The sequence below is a fragment of the Panicum virgatum genome, chromosome 1N, assembly GCF_016808335.1.
Source record: "Panicum virgatum strain AP13 chromosome 1N, P.virgatum_v5, whole genome shotgun sequence".
In the NCBI taxonomy this organism is placed as follows: domain Eukaryota; kingdom Viridiplantae; phylum Streptophyta; class Magnoliopsida; order Poales; family Poaceae; genus Panicum; species Panicum virgatum.
In genome coordinates this window covers 14,344,865-14,363,016 of record NC_053145.1, presented here as the reverse complement: position 1 = coordinate 14,363,016, position 18,152 = coordinate 14,344,865, and the positions used below count along the sequence as shown (strand labels likewise).

At 47.5% G+C, this 18,152-nt stretch overlaps 2 protein-coding genes and 1 pseudogene across 2 annotated transcripts; all 3 read left to right on the top strand.

Moving 5' to 3' along the window:
- The first annotated feature begins 3,014 nt into the window (after positions 1-3,014).
- On the top strand, positions 3,015-3,690 carry LOC120653335 (annotated as a pseudogene).
- A 1,569-nt stretch (positions 3,691-5,259) lies between these two features.
- LOC120653971 (E3 ubiquitin-protein ligase ATL9-like) lies at positions 5,260-6,090 on the top strand. Its single transcript, XM_039931612.1, has one exon. It carries the CDS (start codon positions 5,398-5,400, stop codon positions 5,989-5,991), a length of 594 nt encoding a protein of 197 aa, XP_039787546.1. The 5' UTR covers positions 5,260-5,397; the 3' UTR covers positions 5,992-6,090.
- Positions 6,091-17,022: 10,932 nt separating this feature from the next.
- LOC120655264 (RING-H2 finger protein ATL14-like) lies at positions 17,023-18,151 on the top strand. Its single transcript, XM_039933014.1, has one exon. The coding sequence runs from the start codon at positions 17,361-17,363 to the stop codon at positions 17,952-17,954; it is 594 nt and encodes a 197-aa protein (XP_039788948.1). The 5' UTR covers positions 17,023-17,360; the 3' UTR covers positions 17,955-18,151.
- The last annotated feature ends 1 nt before the right edge of the window (position 18,152 follows it).

Below are 18,152 nucleotides of genomic sequence, written 5' to 3'. Positions count from 1 at the left end.
TGTTAGATTAACTCTTGAGTGAGTGAGTGAGTGAGTAAGGTTGTGTACCTTGTGTCTTGGTTCTAGGAGAGAACCACATCTTGTACTCGGTGTGCCGGCCACTTGGAGTCTTGGTGGCTCACCGGCAACGTCATCGACTCTCCAGCTTGGTGTGGAGCGGCGATGACATCTTTGTGCGGGGGACGTCTGTAGGAATATGGGGTAGCAAAAACAAAAAATTTTCTACCGCATAAACTAGGATTACTGCAGTTATAGATCACGGGATTACCACTAGACGCGCGGTTGCGGAACTTCTGTTGCGCATCGATGTAGTCGAACAGATGGAAGCCGGCAGTGCAGTTGCGAGAACCTCCTCACGTGCGGCTCGTCCTTGTGCAGCAGATGCGGCACCTCCAAGGTATCCACACGTACGGGAAAAAGCGTCGCGATCCGGCTACTATTTATGTGAATAGTACAGCTAGGGTTCTTAGGCGCCCCCTCCTCTATTTATATAGCCTCTTAGGTGGGCTGCCTTGGTCCCCACCTTGGGCACTCTCTTTTTGGCCGAAAAGGACCATTAGTGCATCTAAGTCCAGTCTAATTCGGATCTCATCCTTATCAGGCTTTTTTTCTTTAAGTGTGTGACCCTATGGGCTCATATGCGAATAGACATGGCCCGAGTACTCTTACTCGGTCCAATAGTAGACAGTGGCCTCTAGCAAGACATGTCAACTCCTATACGCACACAAAGATTATATCAGACGAGCCGCCACAATATCATATACATGCTGTTCCCTTTGCCTCACGATATTTGGTCTAGTTTAAAGCCGACCACTCTTTCTCAATCCTGTGATTCGAAATCCTTGGTTAACTCTTAACCCCAGCATGGCCATGCATTTCTTGATCCGAATCACTTGAGGGGCCCAAAGATATCTCTCTCTTGTAGAGAGGGGTAAATCCCATCTTGATCGACTATGTCTCACAGCATGCTTCTTGACAGACCCGAAAGCCACCTTTATGACTACCCTGTTACGGTGCAGCGTTTGATGTCTCCTAAGTAAATCGGTTCACATCTTGAGTACATACGACGATCTCAGGTCTTAGGACATAGCGTACATATTGTGTAATGAGAAATCATCATCTCTCGTGTTGGGTCAGTTCAGACTCATGTCCCACATGAGCCCACATTATTAATTTGACATCTACATGTCCATGTCTTGTGAAACATAGTCATCAACTAATACATGTGCTAGTCTAATATCCATGTGTGTTCTCACATGAACTCCAACTAGGAACAGCTTTAGAATAACCATACAAGTAAAGAGTCTCACAGACAATTCACATAATAGTCAATCAATACAAGTTGTCTTTCATGGATATTCAAGAAACACTTCATTAATCATGAATACATGGAAATATGATCATCTCTATGATTGCCTCTAGGGCATATTTCCAACAATGTGGAGATCCCCACCCTTCTTGGTGAAGTTTCTTAGTGGAACCCGGGGCCAAGGTGACCATGATTGTGTTCACGGAAGAGACTTGGTGGCCGAGAAACAATACTCTTTGTGAGTGCTTCAACAACGTCGATGTAAGTGTGCCTTTGTGGCTAACCGAACCACGGGATAAATCCTCGTGTCAAAGAGTTTGCTTTCTCTCATCCCTCCTTTAAATTTCCGCATTTACTTATTGCAATCTTGTGTGACTTTACTTTCATAGAGTAGAATTTTGATAGAATTGGTTATATATTGCATAACTTTTTTGGGATAAGAGTTTTCACACTTGAAGAACACTAGTCGCACATCTATATAGTATGTCATAGTTTAATTTATTTGTAAATAGTTGGAGCTTGATGTTAAAATTTTTAGTTTGCCTAATTCACCCCCTCTCCCTCTTAGGCTACGAGCACCCGATTCCCTTCAGGTGGTTCAAAATCATGCTCACCTCTGAGATCATTTTTAAAAGTCACGGTTAATATTTTTTAGCGCATGTCAACCTTGAGTTTTTCTGCACCCTCTTTTCCGTCGGTGTATCTAGAATCTCTTGTCCGGCTTCTTTTAAATTTTACCTCCAATGAATTTTGGCACACAATTTTTTCCCTCTTTGTCACACCGGGTGAGGAGGGTAGAGTAATTGGCGGGTATTGTTTTCACGTCTACATGAAGGTGGGAGGAACGTTGACAAAAATAAGTCACGTGTCAAAACTTATTTGTGAACTTTAAAAACTTTAATGTGATACATTGTAAAATCCTTGTACCTAGAATATAAAACAATGAAACCACACAATTCAAAACCTCGCTCCAACGTTTCTATTTTTAAGTCCTACCGCTATGAGCACCTTCAAGAGACTGAGTCGGCGGATCTTCAAAATTGACGAGCGTAACACTATTGACGGCCGAGTCGCCTATCATTGAAAAAATAATGTCAGTTCAATTCTAGAATAAATCTAGAAAAATACGAGCACCGTACCCGTGCCAAGTTGAGGACTCGAATCAGAGTGAGCAGATTCCATAACAATGAATTTTACCAGATGAGCTACGCTCGCACGGATATTATTGTTTAGGGGCGAAATCTACATTGATTTGATGCTTCCTATAGGACAAGTGTAATATCTTTTTTCTGTTTGAAATTGCTCCTTAGCTGGGCCGCGCCGGCCGCCGTGCGGTTCCTGTGCGGCCGGCGTTTGGACGCCCTGTGGAGCACGTCACGGCGACGGCGTCGCTCTCAATTCCTGCCGTGCGGCAGTCCGTAAATAAAACACCCACCCTTAATTCATTAACTAGGCGTTCAGATAAAGTAACACATGCGTAATAAGAACACACATGTTCTCCAGCTGAATGATCCTTTGTTAAACAATTAAATTGGACCCGAAAATTTTGACCAAACTGCAGCAGCGACACGCTAAGGCAATGTGCCAAGTCCCCAGGGCGAACACTATAAATTTGCCGCGAAACCTTCGTTCATGGCGGCAGGGCACCGAGAAGCAAGAAATAAGGACGAGAATCGCTTCGCACACACTCACCGAGTCGATCACCATGCTCAACATGTACCCGAGGCACCAGCTCCAGCTCCAGGCGAGCTCCATCGACAACGGCGACGAGAACGTCGACGACAGCGGCTACAACCGCCCCTTCTACGCCATCGTCGTCCTCTGCGTCTCCATCTTCCTCTTCTGCGTGCTCGCCGCCTCCGTCAGCGTCTGGAAGGCGTTCGCCTCCGCGGCGCTGGCCGCGCTGCTGCTCGGCGCTGCCGGCTGCTTCGCGCCCAAGGTGTGGTTCCGTCCGAGCGGCGGGCAGAGCCGGGGCGCGGGCGCGGAGCTGCAGGCCGTCGTCACGGTCACGGCGGGCGCCGCGCGGCCGGGCTACCCGTGCGCTCAGGTGGACGCGCCGCCGGCGTTCGCGTTCCGATGCCCGCTCGAGGCGGGCGGCGGCGGGGGCGAGGCGACGAGCTCCTCCGTGGTGTGCCCGGTGTGCCTCGAGGACGTTCGCGGCGGCGAGAGGGTGCGGCAGGTGCCGGCGTGCAGGCACGTCTTCCACGTGGGGTGCATCGACATGTGGCTGCACTCGCACCGGACGTGCCCGATGTGCCGCTGCGTGGTCTCGCCGCCGTTCCAAGCAGCGATGCCGAAGGCTGCGGCGGAGAGCGGCGGAGGAGCCACCGGAGTCGTCAGCTGAAGATGATGAGTTGCCGCCGGTGCGATCACATAGCTAGCCTAGTAGATGTGTACATATGTCATGTATGTCTGCACCGTAACTGTGCAAGGGAATATATCTTGTGCAAACCACGACTTCGTGAAAACCCGTGCAAACCGCGGTAAAATCTAAATTTACCAAAAAAATCACACATGTAGATGATATGATGATATATAATGTTGTAAAATATCTTGTTCAAACTCGATTTCGTTTGTGAGATATAAAAATAACAAATTTCAAGCCAGAAAGTTGTCCAGATGATTTGTTAGAAATTTGTTATTTTTATATCTCACAAATAAAGTAGATTTTGGACAAAATATTTTACAAGATTATGTATCATCATATCATCTACATGTGTGATTTTTTGGTGAATTTAGATGATCTTTTTGCCGTGGTTTGCACGGGTTTTCACGAAGACTGTGGTTTGCACTAGATACGTTCCCAACTGTGCAATTGTGTACAAATGACACCTAGGGACAACCTAGTTGCTCTGGGCTCATCATACACCTGAAAAATGATGATGGGGGAACCGAACTGGTTACTGATCCTTGAAATTAACCAGCTCGTAAAAAAAAGTGAATTCCTTCAAAACAAAAAAAAGTCTGCCTTTGATGCTTAACCATTACAAATTCGTTATGTTTTGCTCATTACATTGTGTAACACTCGTTCTCGGTTGCCTTTTACTGCTGCACAATGAGAGCAACCATACCGCTAAGTTGACCTGCCGTCGTTTTCTACGTTTATATATATATATAATAAGGACCGCGTAGACGACCGTAGTCTTATTGCTCCTCCATTTGGGCCGGCAGCCGTTGCCTTCAACAGACGCCGCCACCGCCTCCGCCTCCGCCGCCGCCGCCGAGCCACTAAATACATTCTAAAACTAGGGCTCAACGATCCCTAAACATTGGGTGATAATTGCTGACGCGTGAAGTTTGAATAGTAGAATTGGCGCCACGCCCTCCAGTACTCATCGTTTTTTTAGACGAACTCCATTACTGCTCCTTTCTTCATCACGAATGGCGGCAGGTGCACCGAGGTCAACCCCTCTGTCCCCCAAGTGCTAGATCCAGATCGAGAGCCACCAACGGTGACGGTGGCACTCGCAGCAGCTCCTCTACATTGCAGTAGAGGCTGAAGGGTGTTCCATGGAACCAGTAGTAGGCAAGTGGCACGGCGCCCGGCCGCAGAGTCCACATCAGGTAGGTACCGTGATTCGTCCTGACCCTTACATTATGCGAAACTCTTAAATTTAAGGTCAGAAACTCAAAACTTTGTCCAAATTTATCTTTAAAATGTTTCCAATAATAGAACTGTATGTGCGTCACTACTTCTTTCCCTTGTGGCCTTATGATTTGCCGAGAGTGACAACTGATAACCAACAAACGAATACCGCATCATTCTTCCTCCACAAACACCTGCCTGCCACAAGCGTCTGCGAAAAAAAAACAAGAACAAACACCAGCCACAAGGCCGAAACTGGCGGCCCTTTGCCCTTGGCTGCTAATCAGAGCCACAACCAGAAAACCTTATGCCAGAACGCCCACGCTCGCCGAGTCACACTGGCATCAGTTCCTAAAGCAATCAAGCACTAACCTTCCCCAGCTCAGTCCTGAATCCCGCGCCGTCTGCCTATTTCTTGACGCGGCCACCGTGCAGCGGCCATGGCAAGGCAAACGAAGCCATCCCTGTGCCAGGACTCACGAGCAGTGCCAGCTCGACGACCATGCTCTCCACCACGAGTTTGGCCGCAGGCGGCGGCGGCGGCGACGACGACGACGTCAAGTGCCGAGCCTGGTACGGCGTCGTGGTGGTTTGTGCGTTGCTGCTCCTTTTCAGCGTTCTCGCGGCCACGGCCGACGTCGTTAACGCCTGCGCGGTCTCCGCCTTCGCCGTGGTGTTCTTTGGCGCGATCGGCTGGATGGTGCCCGCCGGCGCCACGGGCGCACGGCGAGGTGACGATGCCGTGGGTGCTGCATCGGCCCTGCGGTGGGCCGGGTGCGCCTGTAATCATCAGCTCGTCGGCGCGACGGCGATCGCCGTGCCGCCGGCGTTCACATACGAGTGCGCCGCCGCCAATGGTGAGGGCGGCGGCGCGGTGTGCGCGGTGTGCCTGGAGGGCGTGCGGCGCGGCGAGACTGTGCGGCAGCTGCCGTCGTGCAGGCACCTGTTCCACAAGGAGTGCGTCGACATGTGGCTGCACTCGCACGCGACGTGCCCGCTGTGCCGGTGCGACGTGCCCTTGCCGCTGACGTGCGCGGCAAAAGCCGTGACGGCGGTGGCGCAGACGTCGTCGGGTGATGTGCTGCCGCCGGTGTAGTTTTCCTTCAAGAGTGGCTCCAACTCCAGCAGAACTCGTTTGTCCTGAACACTTGCGGGCCACATTGCTTTTTATGATGATATTCGTAAATTGTAAATACCCCCTAAACCCGGAGTCTCAACGAGAAAGATGCACAGCGCAGTGAGCTCCGCTTCTACAACATGTAGACTCCCGGTCCCCCCGCGACTCATATCATCAGTTCAAATATGCACCTGTAGGTGTCATGAGGCAAGTCAATCCGCCACTCTCACCCGCCCCGCACTACTTCATTGTGTCTGCAGGCGACTGCCGTCAAATCCAAATCCGTTGCCCACTCTTTAGGCTGTCTGCACTCATCATCCTCTATTTTTATTCTCTAAAAAAATATTCTATCCTGATCATCGAGATTCTCTATTCTGTACCACTTTCTCCCGCACACATCCCATGCTCTATATCTCCTCTTTGTAGCAACTACCAGCAGCAGCAGGACCCACACATCAATTTTTTTTATCCCTTTTACCCCCTCCTTCCCATTCTCTCTCCCTCCACCTCGAGCGCATCGGCCTCCCTCCATCACCGGTGCCCTCTGCTCCTCCTCCCCTGCCGCCCTCAGATCCTCCTCCCCACTCCGCTCGCGTCCACATGCACGCGCCAGTCTTGGTAGCAAAGCCGGGGCCGCCTCCCTCCCTCCCCTCCTCCCTCCTCAGGTGCGGCCGTCGAGATACAGCCACAACCGGAAACTTGTACGTTGCAGTGTGCCCGAAGCTTTGCCGTGCTCATTCTATCGGGCACACGGCAAAAAGGAACTTTGTCGTGCATCGCAAAAAAAAAGCACACGACAACGTTCAGGCACACGACAAACGGGTCACTTTGTCTTGTGCCTTGTAGCGGCACATGGCAATTTGTTCTATTCGCCATGCGCCTTGTATCAGGCACACGGCAAACCCTCTACACGTGCAGGACGTGTGCGTCGGCCTGATGGCCGAGCAACGGCCAACGACGGCCATTAAGCTTTGCCATGTGCCCTCCCTCGGCACACGGCAAATCTGGCCATTCGCCGTGTGTCTTGGCACTGGCACATGACAATGGGCCGTCATGTGCGCGATGCGTGCCTCAGCCGTCAGCCTGAGGGACGGCCGTTTGGGTTCTTCCATCAACTGGAATCGCTTTCTAGTCTACTCAAGAAGGGGAGGACAGTGTATTGGAAGTCGAGAATGGACGAGAATTGATGATGAACAAACTGTTTGCATTTGTGATTGAAGATTAGAATTTCAGTCTAATCTGAAAACCAAACTGTATTGGAACTGTTTCAGCTCAAACTGTATTGGAACTCTGCCGGCGCCAGAGGAGGGGGGCGCAGGACAGCCGATACTGTAGTAGTCGCTCCCTGCTATGATCCCTCCTGTCGAGAATGGTTGGGATTGGAAACTATACCAATAGTAGCTCGGCATGTCATGTGCCTCTTTGAGGCAGATAGCAAACTTCAGTCTTTGTCGTGTGCCCCACCTCTGGCACACATCAAACTATGGTATTTGCCGTGTGCCTCTCTTTGGCACACGACAAAGTTGATGAAATTTTTTCACTTCTTCCTTCCATACTTTTTCTACCCTCTTCATATATTGATTGGTACTCTATGTTTCAATTTGGTGTATTTCTTGAAATATTTGGTATATTTAACTAATTTATTTCATTTGAAAGATTTTTTTTGTATAAGTCCAATTTGAATGCAAGTGCATGAAATAATAGGAAAAGAACACTTTTGGGGCTGGTAATTCGAGCTTTCACTTTCACCGGAAGAAAGAAGGAACAAGCAAGGGATTGAATACCGATTTCGTCATTTTGCAAGTTTGATGGGGCACATCTGTTTTCTTGCTCCGTTAATCGTCGCTAAGTTTGAAAAGTCCAAAGAGCGCAGACTAGCCACGCGCAAACAAGCAAAGTAGAAGCAAGACGGGCTGTATAACATCGAGATGTCAATTCGTTTTCCGCCCCAAATGATCAGCTTTTTGGATCAAGATTCTGAGGAAAGTTCTCTGTTCCGAACATTTCCTGGAAGTGATGATCGATTCTGCTGGACGCAAATGGATTCGCTGCTAGATGACTTCCTCACTCGAATTCATTAATTGAACTAGTCCTCTAAATTATCTACCTTGAAAAGATATCTCGGTTTTACCATTCCGTTCCCTTTTTCAAACTCCACTTGTGTGCCCAACCTCTGGCACACATCAAACTATGGTATTTGCCGTGTGCCTCTCTTTGGCACACGACAAAGTTGATGAAATTTTTTCACTTCTTCCTTCAATACATTTTCTACCCTCTTCATATATTGATTGGTACTCTATGTTTCAATTTGGTGTATTTCTTGAAATATTTGGTATATTTAACTAATTTATTTCATTTGAAAGATTTTTTTTGTATAAGTCCAATTTGAATGCAAGTGCATGAAATAATAGGAAAAGAATTAGTCAAAAATGATATTCATGATATTGACTGCAATGTGAGACCTTAACTAGTAGTTCAAATGAAACTTCAAAAATTGTGGTCCCGAATCATTACGACGATCATGGGGGTGAATAGTGTTTAAATTCTATAAAATTCAAACAACGTCAGATAATGATGAGATTTGTCACTATCTCATGCTATCATACGTGGATTCTGTGCTAAAAAATTGAGTATGTTTTGCACATTTTATCACGTATGATGCTTACAAATTGAGAGTTTCCCGAAGAAGTTTTAGAGAGAAGAGAAGGATGTGGTCAGGTTTGTAGGTGGTATGACGGACAAATTTGAGTTTGACTATAAAACTTTTTCTATAGGCAATAGACAATAAAGATTGCTTCATGTTAAAATTTGAGATTTTTTCAGATCCATTTGGTAATTTTAATGTATTAATTGCAATTAAACTATTTTAATTGATATAAATTAAGTGTGATCTATAATGACATGAAATAATAGAATAGAGTGAGTCAAAAAATAAGTTTCATGTTATTGAGCTCAGATAAAAAATTTAAGTACTTAGGTTAGTTAATTTTTTAAATTCATATTATGGAAGTTGTCCACATGAATAATAGAATTTAGATTTGTTGTGTGCCCTACACCTGGCACATGGCGAAGTCAAGGCTTTGCCATGTGCCCTAGATATGGCACAAGGTGAAGTTAAGGCTTTGCGTGTGCCCTAGAACTGGCACACGGTGAAGTCATGAATTCGCCATGTCACTACAAAAAAAATCTGTTGATCCATGACGATTAAATTTCGTCACAGATCACTCAAAAACTGTCATAAAATAGTATTTATGACGATCTCAAATTACGTCATATATTGAGCATCACAGATCACACCTCGTGACGTTCCTTAAAATTTTGTCATGGATTGCTTGATCCATGATGTTTTAAAACCGTCATAGAATGTCCCCGGGCCCCCAAAGCCCAACCCAAGCCTGTTTTCTATGACGAAAATAAACATCACAAACAGTATAATTTTCGTCACAGATTCAATTGCCATGTGACATATTGATGACATGGAGGATGACGTGGCTGGTGACTTGGCGATGACATGGATAGCAATGATGATGTGTAAATGAACGTGGTCAATGACATGGCTGCTGACATGGCAATAACGTGGAATGTGGTGCTGACATGACAGGTGACATGGCAATCGACATAGCAGGTGACATGGCGAGTGACATCAGCCTTGCAACTCATTTTTGAATGGGTCCAATTCAAAGTGGGCCTGATTTCAGCCCAACATTTAATATTAGCTAACCAGATTCAATTTTATACACAGCCCATTTACCAAAACAAAAGTTTCAACTCACAAGTCACAATAAGCAATTATTGCCCAAATTATAACCTCATATCAATAATGTTAGCATCCCATCATCATGACACCAGAATAATGGATCACATACAGTTTTTTTCATGTATCAAAAGTAGTAGTGTAGTATTGCAAGATCAAAGACAACAAAATACATCAGAAACAACAAAAAATAGGTTTCATCAAGAGTATGAACCACCAGCAACCACTAGGGAAGCAAAGAATTCTTTTTCACCACCTATCAGTTTTGATGAGAGTGTTGTGGCAGCACATTTGGCTACCAATGATTTCTTCTCTGCGAGGCTTCTCTTATATTCTAACTGCCAGTTCTTTAAACCTTGCTTGTTTTGTTTCCTTGACTTGCTTTGACAAACCAAACCAGTTGCAATCAGCAAACCAAGTTGAAGTTGAAATTAGTAAGTTGAAGTTGAAATTAGTAAGTTGAAGTAAGAATGCATTTTGAAGTTATCTCATCTAGTGAGAATGCAACCTGACAACCTAACAAGGGAAAATAAATACGTTCAGTCATCTCATCAGATTTGAAGTCCAAACAAAATAACATTGCTGCTAATGTCAATTTTGAACATATACTCTCATCTAGTCATATTGACTAACCTGTAAACTGTAAAGTCACATAACCTAATCAGCATATGTAAAATTGAATAACAGTGACCATGGCATCTGTAGAAGCAAAACCATTGTCTCATAATTAACATGCTGCAAGAATTGACAGAACAAGCAGAAACTGAGATAGCGTGCCAATTTGAACTAGTGTAATTTGGACTCGATCTTGACACCCATGTGTTCAATTCTTTTACCTGGGACTAGTGCTATCGATACCTGAAAGCCATTTCACCTAAGCTGAATACTAGGCTAAACCCAAGCAAACAGGTAATAACAATGAAACGGTGAAATTAGACTTCTCTAAATATTTCAAGCATAAGCTAATTATCACTGAATATGAAACATTATTGTATCACTGTAGATTAAAAAGACATGTCACAGTTCCAAACAACAACTAAGAGCTGCAAATTAATAAAAGCAAAGAGCCGCCAACAACTACTGAGCTATTGCTACTTGCTAACAGGAATTAAACTAGTTCTTAGCAACAGACTTGCATGATCCACCAAAGAAAATAGTACTAAAGACAAGCAAGTAATGATTGAAAGATGGTTGGTCATAGTAGCAATACATAAGTATCTCATCCAATAAATCAAAGCACAGGGTGCTTACCGCGGCCGTCATTTCTGCCTCACGCTGCTGCAATGGAAGATAAGACTACAATAATTGATATACAAAAAATGTACAGAGGTGAGACAGGAAAAATAGATGAAAAGTTATGAATAAACAAAGTAATGATGCAAAATCACCCGGTTTCTCCTAGGATATCAGGTGCGTTTGAGCACATGGCCAACGGTTGCGTGGCGACGTCTGTGGCGCCGAGCACGCACTCCGTGTCGTGGCCAAGCTCGGGAACGCCGTGGGCGCCGAGGGGATGGCCGTTGGCCCGGTGGCGGACCTCACGAGCGGTGGGCTGCTAGTGCGGCCGGTGTGCGCACGAGCCTGAGCCGCCGAGGTGCCCTACAGCTGGCCGTGTCCTGGATCTGGCACACGGCGAAGTGACGATTTTGACTCTTAACCGGTCGGGTTGCCTCTCTTCATCACTCACGCACGCCCCAGCCCCGGCACACCGAGCCCATGCCGCCGCCGCCGCCGCCGCCTTCGCCTTCCACGCCCTCACGCCTCCGCCCCCACACCGCCGCCGCCTTCGCCTCCCACGCCACCGCCTCCTTCGCCCACCGCCGCCGCAGGCTTCACACGCTGCCCCACGGAGCCCACCCCACCCGACCGCCGCCGCCGCCTTCACGCGCCGCCCTGCCGAGCACACCCTGCCCGACCGCCATCTTCGCGCTCCGCGGCCGCCTTCGCGCGCCGCCCCATCGAGCCCACCCCGCCCGACCGCCTTCGCCGTTGTATTCACGCGCCGCCGCCGCCGCCTGCGCCGACCGAGGAGGAGGAGGAGTGCAGCGCGCGCTGGCGTCCGAGGAGGAGGAGGGCACAGCACGCCGACGTCCGAGGAGGAGGAAGAGGAGGGCACCGAGCCGGCATAGGGAGGAGGAGGAGGAGGAAGAACCCCCGCTCCTTGCCCCGCTGCCCACCGACCCGTGTCACACGCCGCGTCCACCCCGGCCGTGCTCCGGCCCCCACCCCGTCAAGGCTCCCGCCGCCGGCCGTGCTCCATCTACGCTCCTAGTGAGTGCCAATTGAATTTATTTAAATAACATGTGATGATATGAAATTAGTTTTTGAATATTAGTGATGATAGCTCTTTATACATGCTTTTGAAACAAGTATAGATATAAATTAGTGATGAATGCCTGTGATTTTAGTTCTTTATAGACATGCCAAATGATTTGATGCCAATGCCCTCCGCCCGTCAGCTACTGCTGCGGCCGATGGAGGTTGGCGGGGATCGTTGGTCCTGCTGGGTGGAGGAAGAAGACCCAGCGACACCACCATGACGCTGCTTCAGGCGGCCCCGATTAGCGATGGCACCGACGTTTCGGCGGAAGGCGAATGTAGCTCCCACTTACAGTAATTTTTGCAGCCAATTTCTCTTATCGATTTGTTGGTTTGGGTTAGGGACAAGTTTGAATGGTTAGATCTTTGTGATATGGTTTGTTGATTTTCCCCTGTGAACCCTAGGTTTGAATGTGTGCTGTAATGCAGGTGCCAGCGATGAGCTTTTTATAGTTGAGTTGCATCATGGTGGGTCTTTTGTTGGGTCTGGTCAGTTGACGACGTATGTGAATGGGAAGATTAGCTGGATTGATAATTATGACGCTTATACTTGGTCTCCTCTATGGCTTGAGGATTTCTTTGAACATCGAGGTTACACTGATAAGGCCTCTCTGAAGGTATATTGGTTGTTATCGGGGAAGGAACTGGCAGATGGGTTGAGAATAGTCTCAAATGATTCAGACATGAATGCCATGAGATCCGTGGTTGGTAGGGTTAAGAATCTGGCCATGTACATTGATCATGATGAGTCCTTGGGGGTGTAAATTTGGATGATTTGGTTGTAAACCCCTCTGCAGAATTGCCCAAGGTTTTTAGCCCTTGTAAGGTACAATATGTTGAAAAGAATGTGCCTCAGACACTCCCTGATTTCTACAAAAATCTGAGAAGCAGCTTTGATGATGGACAGAATTGCCAAGCCACAGGAATAGAAAATGCTAGTGGCAGTGAGAATAGTGAGGACTCAGACTTTGCTGACAGTGACTACGAGGTTGAGGATGGAGAAAATGATCTGTTTTTGGATTATGTTGATGCTGATGTGGTGGACGATGGAGTATCTAAAGGCAACAAAATGGAAGGAGAAGTGCAGTGACATTTGCCGAAGGAGGAACTGAATCAAGTGATGATTAAGGTCTGCATGTACCAGATGATGATGTGGACGGTCAAGTTAATTTGAAATTCAAGAATTTTACACAAGAGGATTTGAGTAACCCTGCATTCAACGTTGGAATGGTATTTGAGTCAGTAGAGATCTTGAGAAAGGCTATAACTGAGTACAGCTTGAAAAATAGGGTGAACATAAAGATGCCAAGAAAGGATCAGAGGAGAATTAGAGCACATTGTGCTGATGGCTGCCCTTGGAGTTTGTATGCATAAAAAAATAGCAGGGTTAAGGATTTCATGGTGAAGACATATTTTGGTCAATATAATTGCCAGAAGGAGTGGGTACTGAAGAGGTGCACCTTAAATTGGCTGGCTGAGAAGTACATGGACAGTTTCAGAGCTGATGACAAGATGAGTCTTGCCAACTTTGCAAGAACTTTTCATAAAAAATGGAACCTTACTCCCTCAAGAAGCAAGCTGGCTAGAGCTAGGAGGCTTGCTCTAAAGAAAATACATGGAGATGAGAGTGAGCAGTACAATCAGCTTTGGGACTATGGACATGAATTGAGGAGAAGTAATCCAGGAAGTACATTCTATCTCAACACTGTGAACAGTCTCTTCTTGTTACATGTCATTGGATGCATGCAAGAGAGGATTTCTTTCTAGGTACAGACCTTTCATTTGTTTGGATGGCTGCCACATCAAGAACAAATTTGGTGGTCAGATCCTCATAGCAGTGGGTATTGATCCCAATGATTGCATTTACCCAATAGCACTGGCTGTGGTTGAAGTGGAGTCACTAGCCACATGGAAGTGGTTCTTGCAAACTTTGAAGGATGATTTGGGCATTATCAATACATTTCCATGGACTATCATGCATGACTGATAAACAAAAGGTAAGTTGTTGGCACTTATCCATAACTGTTACTTAGCCATGACTATTACTTATACATTTTTTGTGATGCTATTTTAAGGTCTTATTCCAGCAGTTGAGAAAGTATTCCCTAACTTAGAGCACTGATTTTGTGTGAGGCATCTATGGTCCAATTTTAGAGATGCAGGATTCAAGGGTGACATTTTGAAGAACCAATTGTGGACTTGTGCAAGATCAAGCACAATGGCTAGGTGGAATCACAATATGGAACAAATGAGGGCACTTGATCAGGAAGCATTCGAGTGGTTGGACAAGACGGCACCTAAAACTTGGGTAAGAGCCTTTTTTCAGAATTCCCTAAATGTGATCTGCTCTTGAACAACAGTTGTGAGGTTTTCAACAAGTATATTCTAGAGGCTAGAGAGATGCCTATCCTTAGTATTCTGCAGAGAATTAAACAACAGCTCATGACTAGGTACTATAACAAACAACTGGAAGTAGAGAATTTTGTAGGAACCATCCGTCCTAAGATTAGGAAAAAAGTTGCCAAAAATGCAGAGTATGCTAATGTTTGCTATGCACTTCCTGCTGGACAAGGTGTATTTAATTTCAAGTGGCTGAGAGAGAAAAGCATTACATTGTAGATATCATCAAGAAGGAATGTGAGTGTAGAAGGTGGCAACTAACACACATTCCCTGTGGACATGCAATATCATGCCTGAGACATGAGAGGATCCCATCTGAGAGTGTTGTGCATGAATGTTACTCAGTGCAATCTTTCAATGCAGCTTGTGAAAGAATTATCTTTCCATGTCAAGATATGGCAACCTGGGATAAAATGAATGGTCCTCGAGTGCTGCCACCTCTATATGAGAAGAAAGTGGGAAGGCCACCTAAGTCTAGGAGAAAGCAACCACATGAAGTTTAGGGACCACATGGAACAAACATGAGCAGACATGGAGTGATCATAAAATGTGGCTGCTATCAGGGTGAAAACCACAATTCAAAAGGCTGCTTTTTGAAGAAGATGAGAATAAGACCTGAAGACTATGTCCTTAATGTGCCTCCTGTTGCTACACAACACCTGCCTGCAGATGAGGTCCAGTTGCCTGAAGAGATCTCAGTGAATCCTACAAGTCAGCCTACTTGCTTCACACAAGATAGCCAACAACAGTCAAGCCAGCCTTCATTATTACTGTCACAGATGACATCCACCATGCTGATGAGAATGATGGAAGAGGTAAACTATGTCAATTCTACATTTTGCAAACTCATTCATGCTCCATCAATTACTAACATAATTTTGCTTGAAGGCTGCACAATCTGGATACTCCTCCAATCTCCATGCTGGGCCTCTGCCAGACTCTCACTTCATCAGCTCAAACCAACCAGTGCCACAGCCAGAAGCTCTTACAACTGCTACCAAGGAAGCGAAGGCAGCTGCAAGAAAGAGGAAGGATCCCAAAGCAGGCAAGGCTGCACCATCTAGAGCTAGGAAAAGCATGAAGTAGGCATAATGTGAATGCATCTCATCTTTTGGACCACTTAACCTTTTGTGAATCAGACAGCTCTTTTGTGAAGGAAAGTGCAAAACAGTTAGAGATGGCGTCTATGATATATATATATATCCTCTCAGAACAATTAGAGATGATATTTATGGTAATGATATGTATGCACTCCTCTAAATATGTGTGCTTGTGGTTAATAAACATTCTATCAGTCAACTTTGTGTGCTTGTGGTTAACAAACATTCCATCTGTCAACTTTGTGCTTGTGGCCAAAACATATGCTGAATGAGACACATTTTGAGATGAAGCAAGGCTTAATTAGAGTTTTAATTAAACCACTCATTGTCATTCAGTATGCCTAGAACCATTACATATTGTCATGCCTAGAACCATTACATATGGTCATGCATTCTTACATAAAACCCTCATTACAGCAATCCAAAGAAAGATACATGCACACAGAATACATTTCAGTAACAGAACAATGTTCCTTCCTATTTCTTCTAGAATGATGATCTTCTGAACAATCTGATCCTAATCATGCTCAGCTGCATTAGCTTGGGTGTTCTTGCCACTTCAGTTCCTTCCTTCTGCACCAGTTCGAGATTCCTGGAGAAAATCGGCTGGTAGCTAGCAAACACATGTCCATTGCTCATCAAATACTTCTCGTACTCATCATCCCAACACCAAAACTGACATCCACTTCCATTCTTCTACACACCATTGCAGCTCAATCAGAGCAAAACCTAGCACAAATACAGGCAATCAGAACAGTCACTCACCTGGCGACTTGGGCAAACGAGGAAGAAGCGGCCAAAGTTCTTCTTTGTCCTAGCCATCATGCCCTTCATCATCCTAGAACGGCACTCGGGGCACTCAATCAGAGGGAGGTCTGGCATCTCATTCTTGTCCCTTCCCCCAGCGCTGCTCGAGCTCCAATCCATGTGCACTGGTACATAGAGGCAGAGGATAGGTGAATGGCAACAAGAAGGGGCGGATTCAAGCCAAATCATAGTGGGGTGGGTACCTGGAGGCGGGGAACCGATCACCGTCAGCAGATCTAGGGGGCGCGGCGAGAACGACAACGAGGACGAGGAGGGAGGGGAAGGATGGGGAATGGGGCGGCGGCGAATGGAGAGGACGAGCCGAGAAGGAGTGTTACCTGACCCACTTCGGCTCCCTCGTGGACGGCCAAATCGGCTAAAAGACCCAGTCGGGTGCGGGTTTGGATGGCTCAACGGACCCGATCCAACAATAGGGACTCAAAACTGCCATTTTGGGAGTTCAGGGACCGTGATGACACCCCCTGACAAGTATAGGGGCCCGCCATGAATTTTACTCTTTTTAGGTTTTAGAGGTACACAATTAGTAAATTTAATAATTTAAATAACAAGCAACTTGCAGGTAATGAGAAAACGTTTACGTGTACATCCATGATCCATCTCGCAGCTATCGCATGCTGTTTAGAACCTTGGCTAGAAACCATAGCAATGTTTTGGACAACTTGTAGGCTAGTTCTCAATATCCTGTTTCCCTTACGATTTGCCGAACCACCGCAGCGGCAACCAACGAATACCGCAGCTTATTTCTGAAAACCTTGCGCCCAAACCACGCGCACGCTCGCAGAGTTCACAGCAGCAGTTCCTAAAGCGAGCGAGCATTATCCCTTCCCCTGCGAAGTCCCCGCCGCCCTGCCCTGTCCTATTTCTTGCCGCGGCCGCCGCGCAGCCATGGCAAGAGGCAGACCCTGCCATCCGCGCGCCAGGACACGGAGGGGGGCGGCGTACTACTCATGAGCAGCGGCGGCACGATCCCGTTCTCCTCCGCGGGCGCTGACGACGACGTCGAGTGCCGAGCCTGCTACGGCGTCGCGGTGGCCTGCGTGTCGCTGCTCCTCTTCTGCGTCGTCGCGGCCACGGCCGGCGTCCTCAAGGCCGGCGTCGTCACCGGCGCCGCCGTGCTGCTCTTCGGCGTGATCGGCTGGCTGGTGCCCGCCGGCGCCTCGACGCGGCGGCCGCGCGGCACGAGCGCGCGGCGGGCGGACGGCGCGTCGGCCGGGTGCGCCTGCCGGCTCGTCGGCGCGGCGCCGGGCGACGTGCCGCCAGCGTTCGCGTACGAGTGCGGCCCCGCCGACGCCGAGGGCGGCGGCAAGCCCGGGGGCGGCGCGCTGTGCGCGGTGTGCCTGGAGGACGTTCGGCGCGGCGAAGCGGTGCGGCGGCTGCCGGCGTGCGGGCACCTGTTCCACAGGGACTGCGTCGACATGTGGCTGCACGCGCACACGACGTGCCCGCTCTGCCGGTGCGACCTCGTGCCTCGGGCTGGCGCCGCAAAGACAGTGACGGCGGCGGCACCGCAGTCGTCGCGTGATGTGTTGCCGCCGGTTTAGTTTTTCCTTCGCCGGATTTCAAGAGTGGTTTTCCAGCAGAAAGCATTGCCCTGCACATTATTGCGGGCCACATTTGTCTCATGTGATTGATTTGTATACTTTTAGTCGGTACATTGTTCAGATAGATAGAGGTTCATTTCCAGACTACAATACTCTGAAGATTGTAACAACCAACAATATAATACTGTAACCAATCAG

What these genes read in the sequence shown, in the direction of transcription:
- LOC120653971 (XM_039931612.1), top strand. Translation starts at nt 5,398, where the DNA reads ATGCTCTCCACCACGAGTTTGGCCGCAGGCGGCGGCGGCGGCGACGAC.
- LOC120655264 (XM_039933014.1), top strand. Translation starts at nt 17,361, where the DNA reads ATGAGCAGCGGCGGCACGATCCCGTTCTCCTCCGCGGGCGCTGACGAC.